Below are 14,298 nucleotides of genomic sequence, written 5' to 3'. Positions count from 1 at the left end.
GTTCTATAAGAGAGCAAGCTGAGCAAGCCAGGGGAAGCAAGCCAGTAAGAAGCATCCCTCCATGGCCTCTGCATCAGCTCCTGCTTCCTGCCCTGCTTGAGTTCCAGTCCTGACTTCCGTTGGTGATGAACAGCCATGTGGAAGTGTGAGCTGAATAAACCCTTTCCTCCCCAACTTGCTTCTTGGTCGTGATGTTTGTGCAGGAATAGAAACCCTGACTACGACACAAATATTATGACAACTGATGGACAAAATCTGTTCTTGACCTTTTCAGGTACAAAGAAAACCATTTTCCTTGTAAGAACCTATATTCCAGCAGCAAGCTTCCCAACAAAGAAGGGAAATCACTTGAGGGAGAAAGTGTGTTTATAAACATGGTCCTCAGGTCCCACCTCAGATTTACTGAGTGGATTCCAGAAATGGAACTCTTGGATCTAAATTTAAATTTTAAATATAACTTTAAAGCATCTCGTGTAATTCTATAGGTAATAATATTTGAGAACCACGGCTCTGGTGGTCTGAGAGACATGCACAAAAACATGTCAGGGAAAAAAATATCAATTGGGGAGATTGTCTTTTAGAGACACAGGAAAAAAAAGAGAAGAAAGAGCAAGTGTATCTAGCCAAAGCCCACACTGGGTAACTGAGAGCTGGAGACCCTCTTTACCTCCTGATCCCTATTGTCTAGAAGTGGAGGCAGCTTAATGTAGCCTTGGCTAGTGTTTTTCTCCTAGAGTACGTGAGATATTCAAGGTCAGAAATATGATGCACGGTGTGTGCGTAGCACAATAAACATTTGACTAAGGGTGGGGTGAGAACTGTTTTCTGATAAAAAAAATAATTCATCAGAAAAATACAATTCTGAGAATCATATAAAACAAAACCAAAGGGAAACTGTCCCGGTCTAGCTCCTAATATTAGATCTGCCATTTCTTTGTTCCCACAGGAATTAATTGTGTATCAATTTAATATAGTTGGAGGGTTTTTTTTATTACTTATACCTTTGGGTTTGAGATTTCGGCTTTCTGACCTGAGAATGCTTTATGTATGTATATAATGTGCTGTTTCCAAAATGTGCAGTTTACAAAACTGCAAAGACTCGATGACTCATTAATGAGTTTGTTGACCGTTAATCATTTATTCAAGTCTCTGTGTGGAGGCTCAGCTTGCTCATCTGTAAAATGGGTGCCAGACTGTATTTCATTAAACCAAAATGTGCAAGGCCTTGCAAGAACTTTCGGAAATAAATGGGATTATCGAGCCACTGAAGAGGCTAGGGAGAAAAATAAATGACTAGGTTCTGGGACCAATTCTACACGTGCCGAAGGGGTAGATGGGGTATCTAAGGGAGTATCTAAAGGAGCAGAGGACTTTACAGTGAAAACGTTGTTCCATGCATACTACGTACATTGAGTCTACACTGGCTACGGATCATAAGGGAGGGTTTACCTGAAGCAATGAAGGCTTCGTGATGGGAGAGCAACTAGAGAAGAAGCCAAGGCCTCTGGATTGGTTAATGCTGCAAGGAGCATTCGCTGGTACCTAGGCAGTCAGAGCAGCTCTGAGCGAAGCTTTAGATGTACAATCAAGAACAGAAAAATGGCCTTTCATTCTTTGGGGCCTACATCTTGTTACCGAATAACATCCCACACCATTTGTCTTTTCTCACATCCCCTGGCCTTTTGTAATCAAATGTAGGACACCTCCGAAGTTTTCTCTTATCAATCTGTCTTCCCAGTCTGGGCTTTTTCCACTCATCCACGGTGCTTCCCACACTAGCGTCTAACTGAGGTTTATGTGGGAGAATCGTATGGGATAATTTTTGTAAAAGTGCTCCGTAAGCTGTAAAGCACTGTACAGATGAAGTGGATTATTATGAGTCTTTTATGAAACTCAGCCACAAAGATGCAAGGTGACCCAGAAAAGGAGAAAAAGAAGAGGGTAAAGAAGAAGAGGGGGAGGAATAAGAACAACGACGACAGCAACAACAGTAACAATAAGAAAACAGGGTAGGCAAATTTGAAACCCATCTACAGTGCTGGAACATAATCTTACATACGAAGTCAGTAGATTCTCATAGGTACTGGGGGAGTGAAGAAAAACTCAAAAAAAGTAGTTTATACCTCTGCCATATCAGCAAGGAGGAAGGCCAGGCACTTAGAAGTCAAGGATGGCTTCATCTTCCCAAACACGATCAGAATGCACCCAGGAACTTGAAAGTCACTTGACAGGAACAAACACTAACTACATCTAATAGGGTATCCCCGCCACCGCTGCCACCGCCACCACTGCCACCGCCGCCCTGCCCCATGCCAGTACACAGTGAAAACGGGTTGATCCTTACCTTCGGTCCATCAAACGCAGTCTTGTACAAACAGCAGAACTAACAGTGGGTTTTTTTTTTCCCTGAATCTGGTTCATGGTGGATCGGTGCACCTGTCCCCAGCCACCTCTGGAGGAAGCAAGGTCCACAGAACGTTGAGCGCCTGAGAGCTCTGTTTTGGATCTGGAAGCACAATTTTAGTGATACTTGATTTTTTAAGCCAAACCAGCCTCATCTTCTAATAATATCCCCACCCAATGCAAACAGGAAAGAATATAGAGAAGGGGGTATTATTTATTTGCGGTATAAAACAACTCTGTAGAATTCTTTTGTTCGTTTCCTAAGATAGGTAGGATATGACCCAAATTTAAATATTCCAATTATATTACATATAACTTTTGACACAGACATTTGTAGAGTAAGACAAACCCACATTGGGAAACACCAAACTTAAAAATATGCAGGAGAAAAATATTTTCTTCTGGGTGGGTCTTAATTACCATTTTCCCCAATTGCAAATAATTTTTTTTGCTGGGTGACATTTCCAAAATAGGGTTTTTCTCCCCATTGTTGAAATGAAGCAAATAAGTTTCCTTTCGGAGTCACAGAAATGCCCAACAGTTAAAAAAACAAAAACAAAAACAAAAAAACAAAAACCCATGTTTTTCATTGGCCCCTTGCCTGTCTTTTCCCTGGGCAGCCTTGCCTGTGGCTCTTCTATCTAGGAAGGCCCCTGGGGCTGCCTGATGGAACTTATTGTAGAACTATTTTGTGCAGTCAGGATTAATTCTTCAAACTCTCAGAGACCACCCAGAACATGACCGATCTTTGGCAACTGTCTACTGTTTTCCCCAGTGCTGGGTTAGCTGTTTGCTGATTAACTGACCCTGGTTTCTGACTATTTGAGAAGATATGGGGTGTATTTCTTCTAGTAGTTTGTTATTTTAAGATGAAAGGAGGAAGAAACCTCTCATCAAAAACCTTTGAAGAATTCATTTTTACCGGTTTGTGTTCTGGGAATACAAGAATTCGAGAACCAAGCAAGACCATCGGTTCATCATATAGAGAAAAATTTAAGGGAGCAAGAGGCTCTCATGAAACACTGTCCCTGGGCCTTTGGCATCAAGCCATCCTAGGATGGTAACCATCTCTAGCAACAGAGGCTGTGGGAATCTCGCGGTAAGGCTCACATTGGCTAAGGGAGGCAAAAACTCCTGAGGAACAGGCCGTGCCTCTTCTCAGCCTGCTGCGTTCCTCTCTGCGAGCCCAGTCTGTATACACTAGATGCTCCATAATGCAGACCCAAGTCACTGAGCCCTGGCACGTTATTATGGAGTGCGCGGGTTTATCCTGACCCACTACCTCCTCACATCTGCTGAGGCACCATAGCTCGGCTAGGGGCTATACACCTCCAGCTGCGCAGGAGAACAATCAGAAAGGCGATCTGCCGGAGACAGGACTCAGAGCCCGAGGGACCAGGAAGCTGGAGGCTGGGGCCAAGGGCTGGGGACCACCTGACCGCCGCGCTGGGGTTGACAGGAGGCGGGCCGGGCGCGCGAGACCCGCCAGGGTGGGGCGGGGTGGGGCGCAGGCGCGCGCCCGGCGCCAGGCCCCTCCCTCCCGAGCCCGCACGTTCCCGAAGCTGCGGGGGAGGGGACCCGAGAGCGGGCGGCGCCTCGCGCGCGCGCGCGCCCGCCGGCTGACGCGTCCCGCGGGCATGCGCGCCGCCCCCGCCCGCGCCGTCCCCCGGGCCCTGGCGCGCGGCCCTGTGACGTCAGCGGGCGCCTGGAGGAGCTGCGCAGGACCAAGCGCACTCGCGCGCTGCGCTCGCCTCATCTCCCCCCCCCCCACCTCCCGCCCGGCCCGGCACGCGCGCGTGCCCTGCCCTCCCTGCCCGCCTCTTCTCGCGCTCCCCGCTGGCCGCGGCTCTCTCGCGCTCTCCCTGTCTCCTGTCCGCTCCGCCGAGCGATGCGAGTTCTGGGCCCCGGCGACGCCGCCTCCAGCTAGAGATCTGCACCCCTCACCCCCGGCCCGGCCCTCTGCCCAGCCCTGCCCTGCGCGCGGGGGTCGGAGAAGGCGCCGCGGACGCACCGACGGCCGAGGAGCGGCGATGCACATGCACTAGCGGCACCCCCTAACTCACTCCCTCCACACCCCGCGCCGCCGCCGCCGCCACCGCCTCCGCCTCCGCCTCCTCCTCCGCCTCCGGCAGCCGCGGCAGAAGGACCCACCCTGCCCCCCACCCCACCCTCCGCCGGCTCCGGCTGCGGATCCAGCCTCGACTCCTATTTTATTTATTTTGGGTCGTGCACTAGTCTCGGTGCCTGCAACCCGCGCCTCCCGGGCCCGCGGGCGCCTCCTCTCTCGGCTCCGGAGCCCCAGACCCCGGCCACCCTCACCTCGACACCCCCAGACCCCAGCCAGCCGCCGCTAATCTTCGCCGCTGGAATCTTGATAGAGGCTGTCCTTTTGGGGGGATTCTGGTCTTTCGACAATTTTGTTCCCAACCAAGGAAAGGATATCGTGATTTTCTCCCCTTTGAGCCCAGGCTCTGCTCTGTGGGGGGGTGGGGGGCGCGCCGACCCGAGGAGTCGTGCCAGCCGAGTCGTGCGGGCTGTGGCAGGGAAGGGGCCACCATGGGATGTACTCTGAGCGCAGAGGAGAGAGCCGCCCTCGAGCGGAGCAAGGCGATTGAGAAAAATCTCAAAGAAGATGGCATCAGCGCCGCCAAAGACGTGAAATTACTCCTGCTGGGTAAGGACCTCGGTAGCCACCCCCGCCCCTCGACCCCGGCCACAGTTCCCTACCCGACTTGCGCCCCGGGAGACCTGGTCCCGGAGTTGGCACCACCATGTGCCCAGGAGCGCCCACCCCTTGCATGCCTTGAAGCCCCCTTCCCATTTCTATGAGCTGACACTCACCAGTTTTCCCCCTTCTCTGTGTCCCAACAGGGGCTGGAGAATCAGGAAAAAGCACCATTGTGAAGCAGATGAAGTAAGTCCCTATGGCATTGGGATTTGTACTTTTATTAATAATTTTATGTCGTTTTTATTATCTTGATCAACCATAATTGCTCCCCGGTCCTGGTTTTTAATTCGTGCTCACACAGAAGAGACCCGGTTTTGCCTCCCCTCCCCCACTCCCTACGTTGGTACTGGGTTCCCCACCCCAACTCCTGGGGTCGGTGTTTTGGGGGAGGGAAGGGGAGCGCCTCTAGTTGTATGAATGACAGTGTCCGCCATATTGATCAGAACATCACACTATTAGCGTGATTATGATCATAACTCTTGCTTGTGGAGTATTTTGTGTTTTGCTGCCTCCATTTCTGTCTCTGCCTCATTTTCTTTCCCCTCCTCCTCCACCCCACCTCTCGAATCCCACTTCCCCCTGCTTCCCTCGAGGCAGTGATTTTGAACTTGACTAAAACATGGAGGGGACCCAGCCCTAGCAGATTGGGGTGGAGGATCCAGTGTTTGCTGTTCATGAGTTTGGTGCTGAATTCCTGGTAGCTGTGGCTTAGACCCTCTCCCCCCAAGAGCGAGCAAGGATTAGGGGAGGGGGCGTGCACTAGGGAGAAAGGGTGGGTTTCCAAGCGGATGTGACAGACACAGCCTCATCCAAGGCAGAGGTGGAAGGGGGAGGCTGTCTGTGTTGCTGAATGAAAGCAAGTCTCATCTGTCCTCCAGCCCCTCTCCTCCCTGACCCTCCAGGCTTTGCTCTTCTGACACCCGCAGTTTCCTGTCGCTGTGTAGCCTTTATTCTTATATTTACACTCTACTTAGGCCAGGTTCCCTGTAGTCTACTTTCAATGCGGATTTCAGGCCCTACTTGCCACCGCCCCCTTCTGCATTAGATATCAGTTTCCCCTCCTAATTAACTGGGGGTGGATTTGAGTGATGATTGAAAATTAAAACAAAATGGGATATTCCTTCCTTTCCACATTTCCCCCAATAAGGAGCCTCGCCCGTCCTTCCCCTTCTCTGGCTTGCTTCTTGCCCCATCCACTCCACAGCTCCTAGTGAGCCTACAGGCAGCTTTGCCTGGGGAGGGGTGGCTGGCAGGGAACCCGTGCATGCCTTCCGGGCCTCCTGGCCCTGCTTCCGTTGGCCTGTCAGTTCGGGACGGAGGAGTTCGTTAGGACCGTTTAGCGAGGATTCCATGTCGCTTTGCTGTGACACCTTCGTGCACACACAGCTCCTAATTAGAGGTTGCTGTGCAGTAAACAAAAATGATTATTTTTCAACTTGACAGAATAGCCGAAGTAATTGCATCCCGTAGGAAAACAATGGAAAATAAAAACCCCCTTCGAGGGAAGGTGGGTGGGAGACAAATCGTGCTTGCTGTTTCAAAACCAAGAAGCAAAAATTCTTGCATGTGTAACAGGCATGACAAGCGAGTTCCAGGCGGCGCCATGATGGTAGGGAGCCGCGACTAGGAGACAGTTTCCTCCATCTGCTTGGCATATTCTTATTTGCGTTCGAGAGCTCCCGGGGGCTTTCTTCTCACAGGCCCCTTCGGCTAGCCTCACCCTTCTGAGCCACCAGTAATTTAGCCTGGGGTTTCTCTGGGGCTTGTGCAGTCCAAATGGATGGAGAGGCGGGGCCTGGGGAATTGCTTTTTGCAACAAGGTGCATGTTGCATCTGCCTGGAGCCCTCGCGTTGTCGGGAAAATGCAAACCGCGCCACCTCTTTCTCCTTAGGGGCAGGTTTCAAAACTTCCCAAGTCTGTAATCTGCGGTGGCAGGTTGGGAGTCCGGCTGAAGCTTAGGCCTCCTGAGCTGGGGTGAGGTTTCAGGCGTTGCAAGTGGTGGACAGCGCCCAGCCGAGGCTGGAAAAGTCGATGGGGCTGAGCTTGGCGTTGCTCGGCTCCGCTCGGCCTGGCCTGGGCGCGGGGCTCGGAGGATCTCGACAGTGTTCGGAGCACAGTCGGGGTCCAAGCGGAGAGGGCCGAGCGGCTTCGGCAGCTTCGGAAAGGCCCCGAAGATATTCGGAAACCCTCGGAGAGGGGAGGGCAAACGAGGTGGGGAGTCGGGGTGTGGGAGGGGAGAGCAAAGAAACTTTGCATCCACCGAAGCAGCTTGCTACCTGCTCTTCCTGAACATGCCCCATAAATTAGGTTGATTTAATAAGAGGTTTAAAAATACGTATAGAGGCCCCAAAAGGAGACTTGCCTTTTTTATTCAAAGAAAGCTTAGCTCTCTGAGGAGATCGGTGTGCCACTTTAGAATGGAAATTCCTGATTAAGTCCTGGGGCACGAAATCTTAAAGGAAGACGGAGGAGATGTTCTGAAGAAAGTTCTGTCTTATTTAGTTGGGTTGCATTGAGGGAGGTGGGGTGAAGTGTCCAATGTTTGAGTCTATTAAATCGGAAATCAGAACATTTTCCTCTTTCCCTGCATTTTTCTTTTTCTACTCCCACAATCACCTTTTCGGTGAAAACTGTCAAAACTGAGGTTTTTGTAATTGATTTTTTTTGTTTGTTTGTTTGTTTCCCTTTAAGAACAAAATGCGCCAAATCTCGAGGAAATCTGTTGGTTTGATGAGAAAGTCCATGGGAAATGAGTCTGAACATATCAATTTTGCCACGACAGACCCAGCTGACCTGCCCTCCCGAAGCATTCATGAATGGCAGTTTTCCTATGAGCTTGGCTTGAAATAAGTCAGATCAGGGCCTTGTGCCAAGCTGGATGCAGGACTTGTTTTATTAACCACAAAATGTGAGATTGGTGTCACTGTATCCCAGTGACAGATTCTTTGGAGTCCTCACTTCCAGAGATGGGTTTTTGAGATCACCACTTGAGTGAGAGTCATTTGCAGCCAGGGAAGATTATACTTTCTGGGTGGGGCCTGCCCAGAAAGCCTTGGTAGCGTTTGCAGAAAGCAATTTCCTGTTTCCCTGTGCAGTATGATTGGTGAGAAGCCCATCAGGCCATGTGTGTAAGTTAATTCAGATGCCGCGTTATTTCACCCAGGCAGATGAAATGAGATGGTTACAAAGTCTGCTGTAGGGGACACCCTGTGAGAAGCCAGGGATCTCTAATGGGATTTGAACCCAGTAGCACAGCCCTTTTGGTTGAGAGGAAGAGTATTGATATTCACATGTTATCAGATCCTTTGTCGTCAGCGTTCCTCAGAAAAACAAGGAGCTGCTTCAGTCGGGTTGTGTCCTCCTCAGGTCGTGGTGTGTTGAGTACAAGGAGGAATCAGAATGTGTCTGCAGCAGCCGAGATGAAGCCATTAGGGGCTGGCAGGCAAAGATTCGACTTGGAGCAGGCAGCCTAGGACCACACAGGGACAGACCTTTGGGATTTTCTTTTCAGTGCAAGTCATAAAGGGGAAGTTTACATCATTTTTCAGAAGCCTAATTCTCAAGTCTTTAAAATCTTTTATAATTCGGGGTCGGGGGGGGGGGGCAACGCCAGAGGGTCTGTTCTTTCATTCTACCTTTGCATGGGCTCAAAGACCAGACTCGAATTGCCAGCCTCCTGACAAAGTGCTTTCTCCACTGAGCTATCTTGCTGGCTCTGCTTTCACCTCCATTTTCTCTCTGTCATGAAATACAAAACATTTACGGTATGAGACATGAACAGTGATGATTGAAATAACACAAATATAGTTTCACGTGTCCCATGAGTAAGCGGTGGCCTCTTTTCTCTGCATGGCGCTTTAAAGGACTTTGCTTGTGTTTAGGACCTCTGTGACCTGTGATATAACCTCATCAGTTTATTCATAATTAGCGATGCTTTTACACAGACTAATAAAACTTTTACAGAGAGGATAAATTTTATTGGATTTCTGAACCCTTGCAAAGAAACGTCTTCGAATTATGTTTTATGGTGCATAGAATCAATAGAGTGTCATTTTAACTGACTTCCCAAGTCTGAATGCTGGGTATCGGATGCTTGGATATGGTAAAATGACCCCTGGAGTTGTTTTGATTACAGCTTGCCTTGACTCGAGGTGCTACATTTGCTGGGGTGCTTACCTCATATTCTCTAGAGCATTAGGTTTTTGTTTTGTTTTTCAGTAAGTAGAGTTTAAAGCTTGCAAAAAAGACTTGGCTTGCCACCTAGTAGACTTTACCTGTGTAAGCAGAAATGAAATGAAACATTCATTTCTGGAGTACAATTTTTAAAGAAGTTTAAGGATTTGCCTATTGACGATATCGTTATTCATACAAACATCGCAGTCCTTACAATCAGGGCTTTAGCATACCACTCTGTCAGGGAAGGTGGTGGTTTTGAAAGGTCGATGTCTGCCAAAAAGATGGTGGTTTCCTCCCCCCAGTCGACCTTGACTTTATAACTGGGTGTCAAGACCATTTGGTTGGCTTCAAGCCTGTGGTGCTCTCAGCATTTAGTGAGTGACAGGCATTAACAGAAGGGGAGGTGACAACTTGCAACCATTACTTTGTGAAAATACAGCCATCTAAAAGGGCATTTCCTACCCTTGCTCAAAGGTCTCTCAGTGGAGGTAGCAGTCCACTGAGAGCTACTCTTCAAGATGGTGGGCTTGCTTCTGCAGTCACTTTGTTGGCTGTCCTCCCTCCCCACTTCTGTCTCCATGTTTATTCAAGTAGATGTACCTTTACTCACCGGAGACAGTGTGAGTGCAAACAGAACATCAGATCCAGTAGCAGCAGAGGAGTCCTCCCTCGCTGATGGATTGGTGCCCTCTCCCTTCTTGCTGTTCACTGAACTGTGAATACCAGCAGCCTTCCTGCCAGGGGAGCAGCCAGCAATCCAGCAGATCTCATCCGGAGTTGGCTGTACAATTCTTGAACCTCAGTGGATCCCAAGATGGAGCCTGTGTGCTTGTGAAAAGGCCTGTGGTCATTGGATTAAGAAGGTGAAGCTTTACATAGATTGACAAGGCTGAATAGGAATCCAAAACTTCTTCCCCATGCGTGGGAAGCTGGATCAGTGCTCAGGTGCTGGCTTGCCTGGAGCACCTAGATTCTCCTGTGCCTCTTAGGAGGCCATGTCTGTTAGAGTTGGGCCAAGATCACCGGTGTCTTCAGCTGCTTTTCCTGCTATATCAGTTAACTCTGGAGATCTGAGCAGAAGAGGGCCTACTTTTCTGCATGTGCTCTGATGAATGCATTCATGTGGGCGTGGCACTTGATTTCCCTGTACACCAGGATGCGTTCTGTTCTCGTGGTTTTCAACCCTCTTAACCTTTCAACACAGTCCTCATGGAAAGGTGACCCCAACCATAAGATGATTTTCCCTGCTATCTCATGACTGTAATTTCACTAGTCATGAATTATAACAAATATTTTTACAGAGGATTGCCAAAGGGGTTGAGAACCTCTGTGTTGCTGTTATTATAGGTTCCTACCTTAATCTGAAAGGCAACTGGCAAGTCCACGGCAGGGTTGGTTCCAGGCTGGAAAAAATGGGAAGGGTTACCCCCCAAAACTGACACTAGCAAAGAACAACTTTTAACTCTGGAAAAAAAAACAGTATATATGTGTGTGTGTGTGTTCATGCACATAACTGCATGGACTTAAAATCAGGTGCATGTTTGTTGACTACGTTACAGAAGGCCTAAAGGTGCTCAGATGAACTCTATTCCAGGAATTTGTTTAAATTTATATTCCACTTATATTTTATCACATCTTTCTTATTACACCACTAAGCCCTGGTAGAAAGGACATTGTTGAACAGTCAGGAATTAGTAGATAGAGCAAGAGAAGAAAGAGTGGAAGCCTGACAGGCCCAGGCAAATAGACAGATGGCTTCTCTCTTAGAGAAGCTGGTTGGTGTGCTTCTCTGGAATAGAGAGGGGTAAGAACATTATTCTACACTCAAGCTGCTGGCCTTAAAATCTCAAGTCGCCTACCAGATGTGTGAGCTTAGCTATTTTACCTCTTGGCTGGTAATCAAAGCAACAATTTAAAGCTGGTGAAAGAATAAAATGAGTTGCCATAGGAAATACACTTATAACTGGGCCAGGAACATAAAAGTCATTATACAAAGGTTAGTTCTGTTTTCATTCCTTTGATTAGTGGGCGTTTCTTTCCCCTGTGTCGTTCTCTTGGAAGTATGGACTTGGCTGACCTGTGAACCATTGAGGAGGGGCAGTGGTTCACCCTCTGCTCATGGCTCTTCCTCTTATCCCCTCTGCAGCACCAGTTATGTAACAAGCCATGTTGTCATAACCAGTGTGACATTCTTGATGGTGCAGCTGCTTCAGCCCAAGAGACTGAGGTGATGTTAGAGAGTGGGAGAGAGCACTGAACCTGCCTGTGAGAGCAGTTTCCTCAAAGAGTTAGACGAGGTGTGCCCAAGTCCCTTAATGGTCTATGAAACTGAGAGTGTAGCTCAATATCTCTCTCTCTCTCTCTCTCTCTCTCTCTCTCTCTCTCTCTCTCTCTCCTCCCTCCCTCCATCCTCCCCCCTATCTTTCTCTCTCCCCTACCTTCCTTCCTCCCCCCCCATCTCCCTTTCTTACTCCTCATCTGCTCCCTAGCATCTTGCAATACTACACATAAAATCATCAACTATGGTTCTGACAAGTATGAGATAAGTCTTTTAAGGATCATATAACTATACAATAGAACCTAGATCATAAACTCTGCAAGCCAGCAAAGTCATGGTAGTGAGAAACATTTTGACAAAAAAAAAAAAAAATCTAGCCAAACTTTTCATGGAGAAACGGTTCCCAAACCAAAAAGTTCTGCTAGTATGAAGCATGATGTCACTGGTAGGAGAAAGAACCAGAAAGAAGAGGTTTGTTGCTTCTAGATGTTCAAATTGTGGGCACAACCCTGCCATTAACCATGGAGGGCTTCCTGGTTAGGAACATGTCTGGGTTTCGATGCTAAAGAGCCAGGGGATCAGGATACGAAAGTGTGTTGTCTCTTACTCATTCACTGGTTGACTCTGGGCAGACCATTTAGCTCTTCGTGGCCCTGGGTGGTTTGTCTCTTACCTGGTGTATGGCTTTCACTGTGAAATTTCTCTAGTGTCTTTTCTAGCTCTAAGGAAACAGTAAATGCAAAGAGAAACCTGGAAGCCTGAAACACAGGGGGGAGAGTGGGAGTATCTGCCACCCACAGCTTTTATCTGCTGAGCTGTCTTTAGTTCTAATATTCTTCACAGAGAAGAGGAAAAATATTGTGCTTTTCATAGCACCAAAAAAATTAAGGTAAAATAAAATCCTGCAAGACTAATAGAATTTGCCCCTTGCTTTGTCAACCGTCTGAGAAGCAAGCAAAATGAAAAATGGAGGGTGATATACAAGAATAAGACTCCATGGCCAAGGATTTACCCTGAAGTCTAGGTTCGTCTTAGATCACAGATAGGTTTTCTACAGGAGCTTGTTACCTGTAAGTCAGGAGATATGGGATACACCTGTAAGCTCAGAGAAACACAAGGACCACTTTGTGGGATCAGCTCAGTTGCCATAGCAACATTTAGGGCTGTAGAGCAAGATTCTGTCTTAAAAGAAAAGAGAGGAGGAACAGGAGAAAGAAATGTTACTTAGAATACCTTCCCTGTGCTGTAATGTGGCCCAGGGTCATCTTCAACCCCACCCCATGCATATCAAGCATTGTACATTAATCAGATGTTAATGTATTTATTCCTTAGTACCCTGGGGTCCCTTCTTCACCAAAACTCCCTAAAGATGATTACTGGTTTCTTCAGGCACTAGAACACTGAGCCTAGCACCTGGTGCAAAGGAGCTGCTCACAGAATACTGACTGAAGAAAAGAACAAGAAAAAATAAAGTGCACAGGAATATGCCTCGTTGGTTTGCATAAGTCAGAATAATATTGAATGCTCCTGGTGGCTATGGCTCTTCGATCTGTTATCTTCATTTGTGGTTTCACAACAACTATGAGGAAGTAGCATTTCCGTCCTGCAGATAAGAGGCAAGGGTCAGAGACATTAATGGTTTGCTCAAGGTCATGTAAGTTAGTAAGCTAGTGACAGTCTCATTCAGACAATGATTGGTCTAATTCCAAGCCTATCTCTTCCGTTGCAATATCATAGTTCTTAACAGATGACTACCGCCAGTATGGACAATGGGGAACTGGATCTGGGGTCTGAAATTCATCTGTAAATTGGATGTCACTAGTTTTGGCCAAGGTTGGTGACCGAGACACTAGCACGGCCCAACAGTGCTGATATTCTTCTGGATGTTGCAGTGCTGGTCGGCCTCATATATCACATTCATTTGACACTAGTAGCAGTTTTCCCTAAGAACCACCCAAAGAACTCCTGTCTTTTCTGTGCCTGATTTGAGGTGTGAGCTGTGCTCCAGTGGCAGCAGAGGGAAGCTGCTTCTGAAAGCATTGGCTTTGAGTCATGGAGGTGGCTTAGACACCTGTGGGAAGACAGGAAGGCGATACAGCCACAAACTCATCCACAAGCACGAGGTCAGGGTGTCATGTACGTCGAGAGGAAAGTCTTACTTAGTCCCCAGCCTTGAGGAACCCAGAGCTTCCTCGTAAGAGGGTCTTACACTTGCTATCTGTGTGTGCAGTGTGCTATGTGAAAACAGACGGTGGCTTTTCAGGCAGAAAGGTCAGGAAAGTCAACTGAGTAAAATGGCCCAGGGACAAAACTGCAGAACAAGTAGAAGTTAGCCAGGGGGAAAGGGGGAAGCCAGTAGAGGACCAGAATGTACAGAGGCTAGACCTGTCACCCAGAAGATGCTAGGGATGTGGGTAATTCTCTCTCTGACTGGGACAGTCCGTGAAAGGAATGTCACAAAATGAGAGAGGAGAGGTGAGGCAGGCACCAGATCCTGAAAGGTCTAACATGCTGTGCTAACAACTTGAAAAGATAACAAACTCTCACCAAAAGGAAATAGGTGCCAAGGTCAGTGCATCAGGGGCTGGGAGAACAGAAGGAAAGTCGCTTGTACAATCCAGGTGGGAAGCCATTAGGACTAAGTTAAAGCCATTGGGGTGATGCAGATGAGGGAGGGAGGCAGGCAGGAGGGTAGGAAGATGGCATATTTGG

At 48.2% G+C, this 14,298-nt stretch overlaps 2 protein-coding genes across 4 annotated transcripts in view; one reads left to right on the top strand and one right to left on the bottom strand.

Moving 5' to 3' along the window:
- The window catches only part of Ces5a (carboxylesterase 5A), a 306,059-nt gene extending 302,237 nt beyond the window's left edge, over positions 1 to 3,822 (bottom strand). The window contains exons 1-2 of the mRNA XM_063277997.1: positions 3,686 to 3,822; positions 2,345 to 2,506 (exon numbers count right to left, since the gene is read on the bottom strand). The gene's annotated coding sequence lies outside the window, so the exon portion shown is untranslated. The remainder of the gene's footprint in view (positions 1 to 2,344; positions 2,507 to 3,685) is intronic.
- A 391-nt stretch (positions 3,823 to 4,213) lies between these two features.
- Gnao1 (G protein subunit alpha o1) overlaps positions 4,214 to 14,298 on the top strand; it is a 157,650-nt gene continuing 147,565 nt past the window's right edge. For all 3 annotated transcript variants that reach the window (NM_017327.3, NM_001414910.1, NM_001414909.1), the window contains exons 1-2: positions 4,214 to 5,077; positions 5,275 to 5,317. In NM_017327.3, coding sequence (NP_059023.1) covers positions 4,960 to 5,077; positions 5,275 to 5,317 — 161 coding nt within the window. In that variant the 5' untranslated portion in view covers positions 4,214 to 4,959. The remainder of the gene's footprint in view (positions 5,078 to 5,274; positions 5,318 to 14,298) is intronic.

This window comes from Rattus norvegicus, chromosome 19 (assembly GCF_036323735.1).
Source record: "Rattus norvegicus strain BN/NHsdMcwi chromosome 19, GRCr8, whole genome shotgun sequence".
NCBI classification, from domain to species: Eukaryota; Metazoa; Chordata; class Mammalia; order Rodentia; family Muridae; genus Rattus; species Rattus norvegicus.
This window is presented reverse-complemented; position numbering and strand designations above follow the sequence as displayed.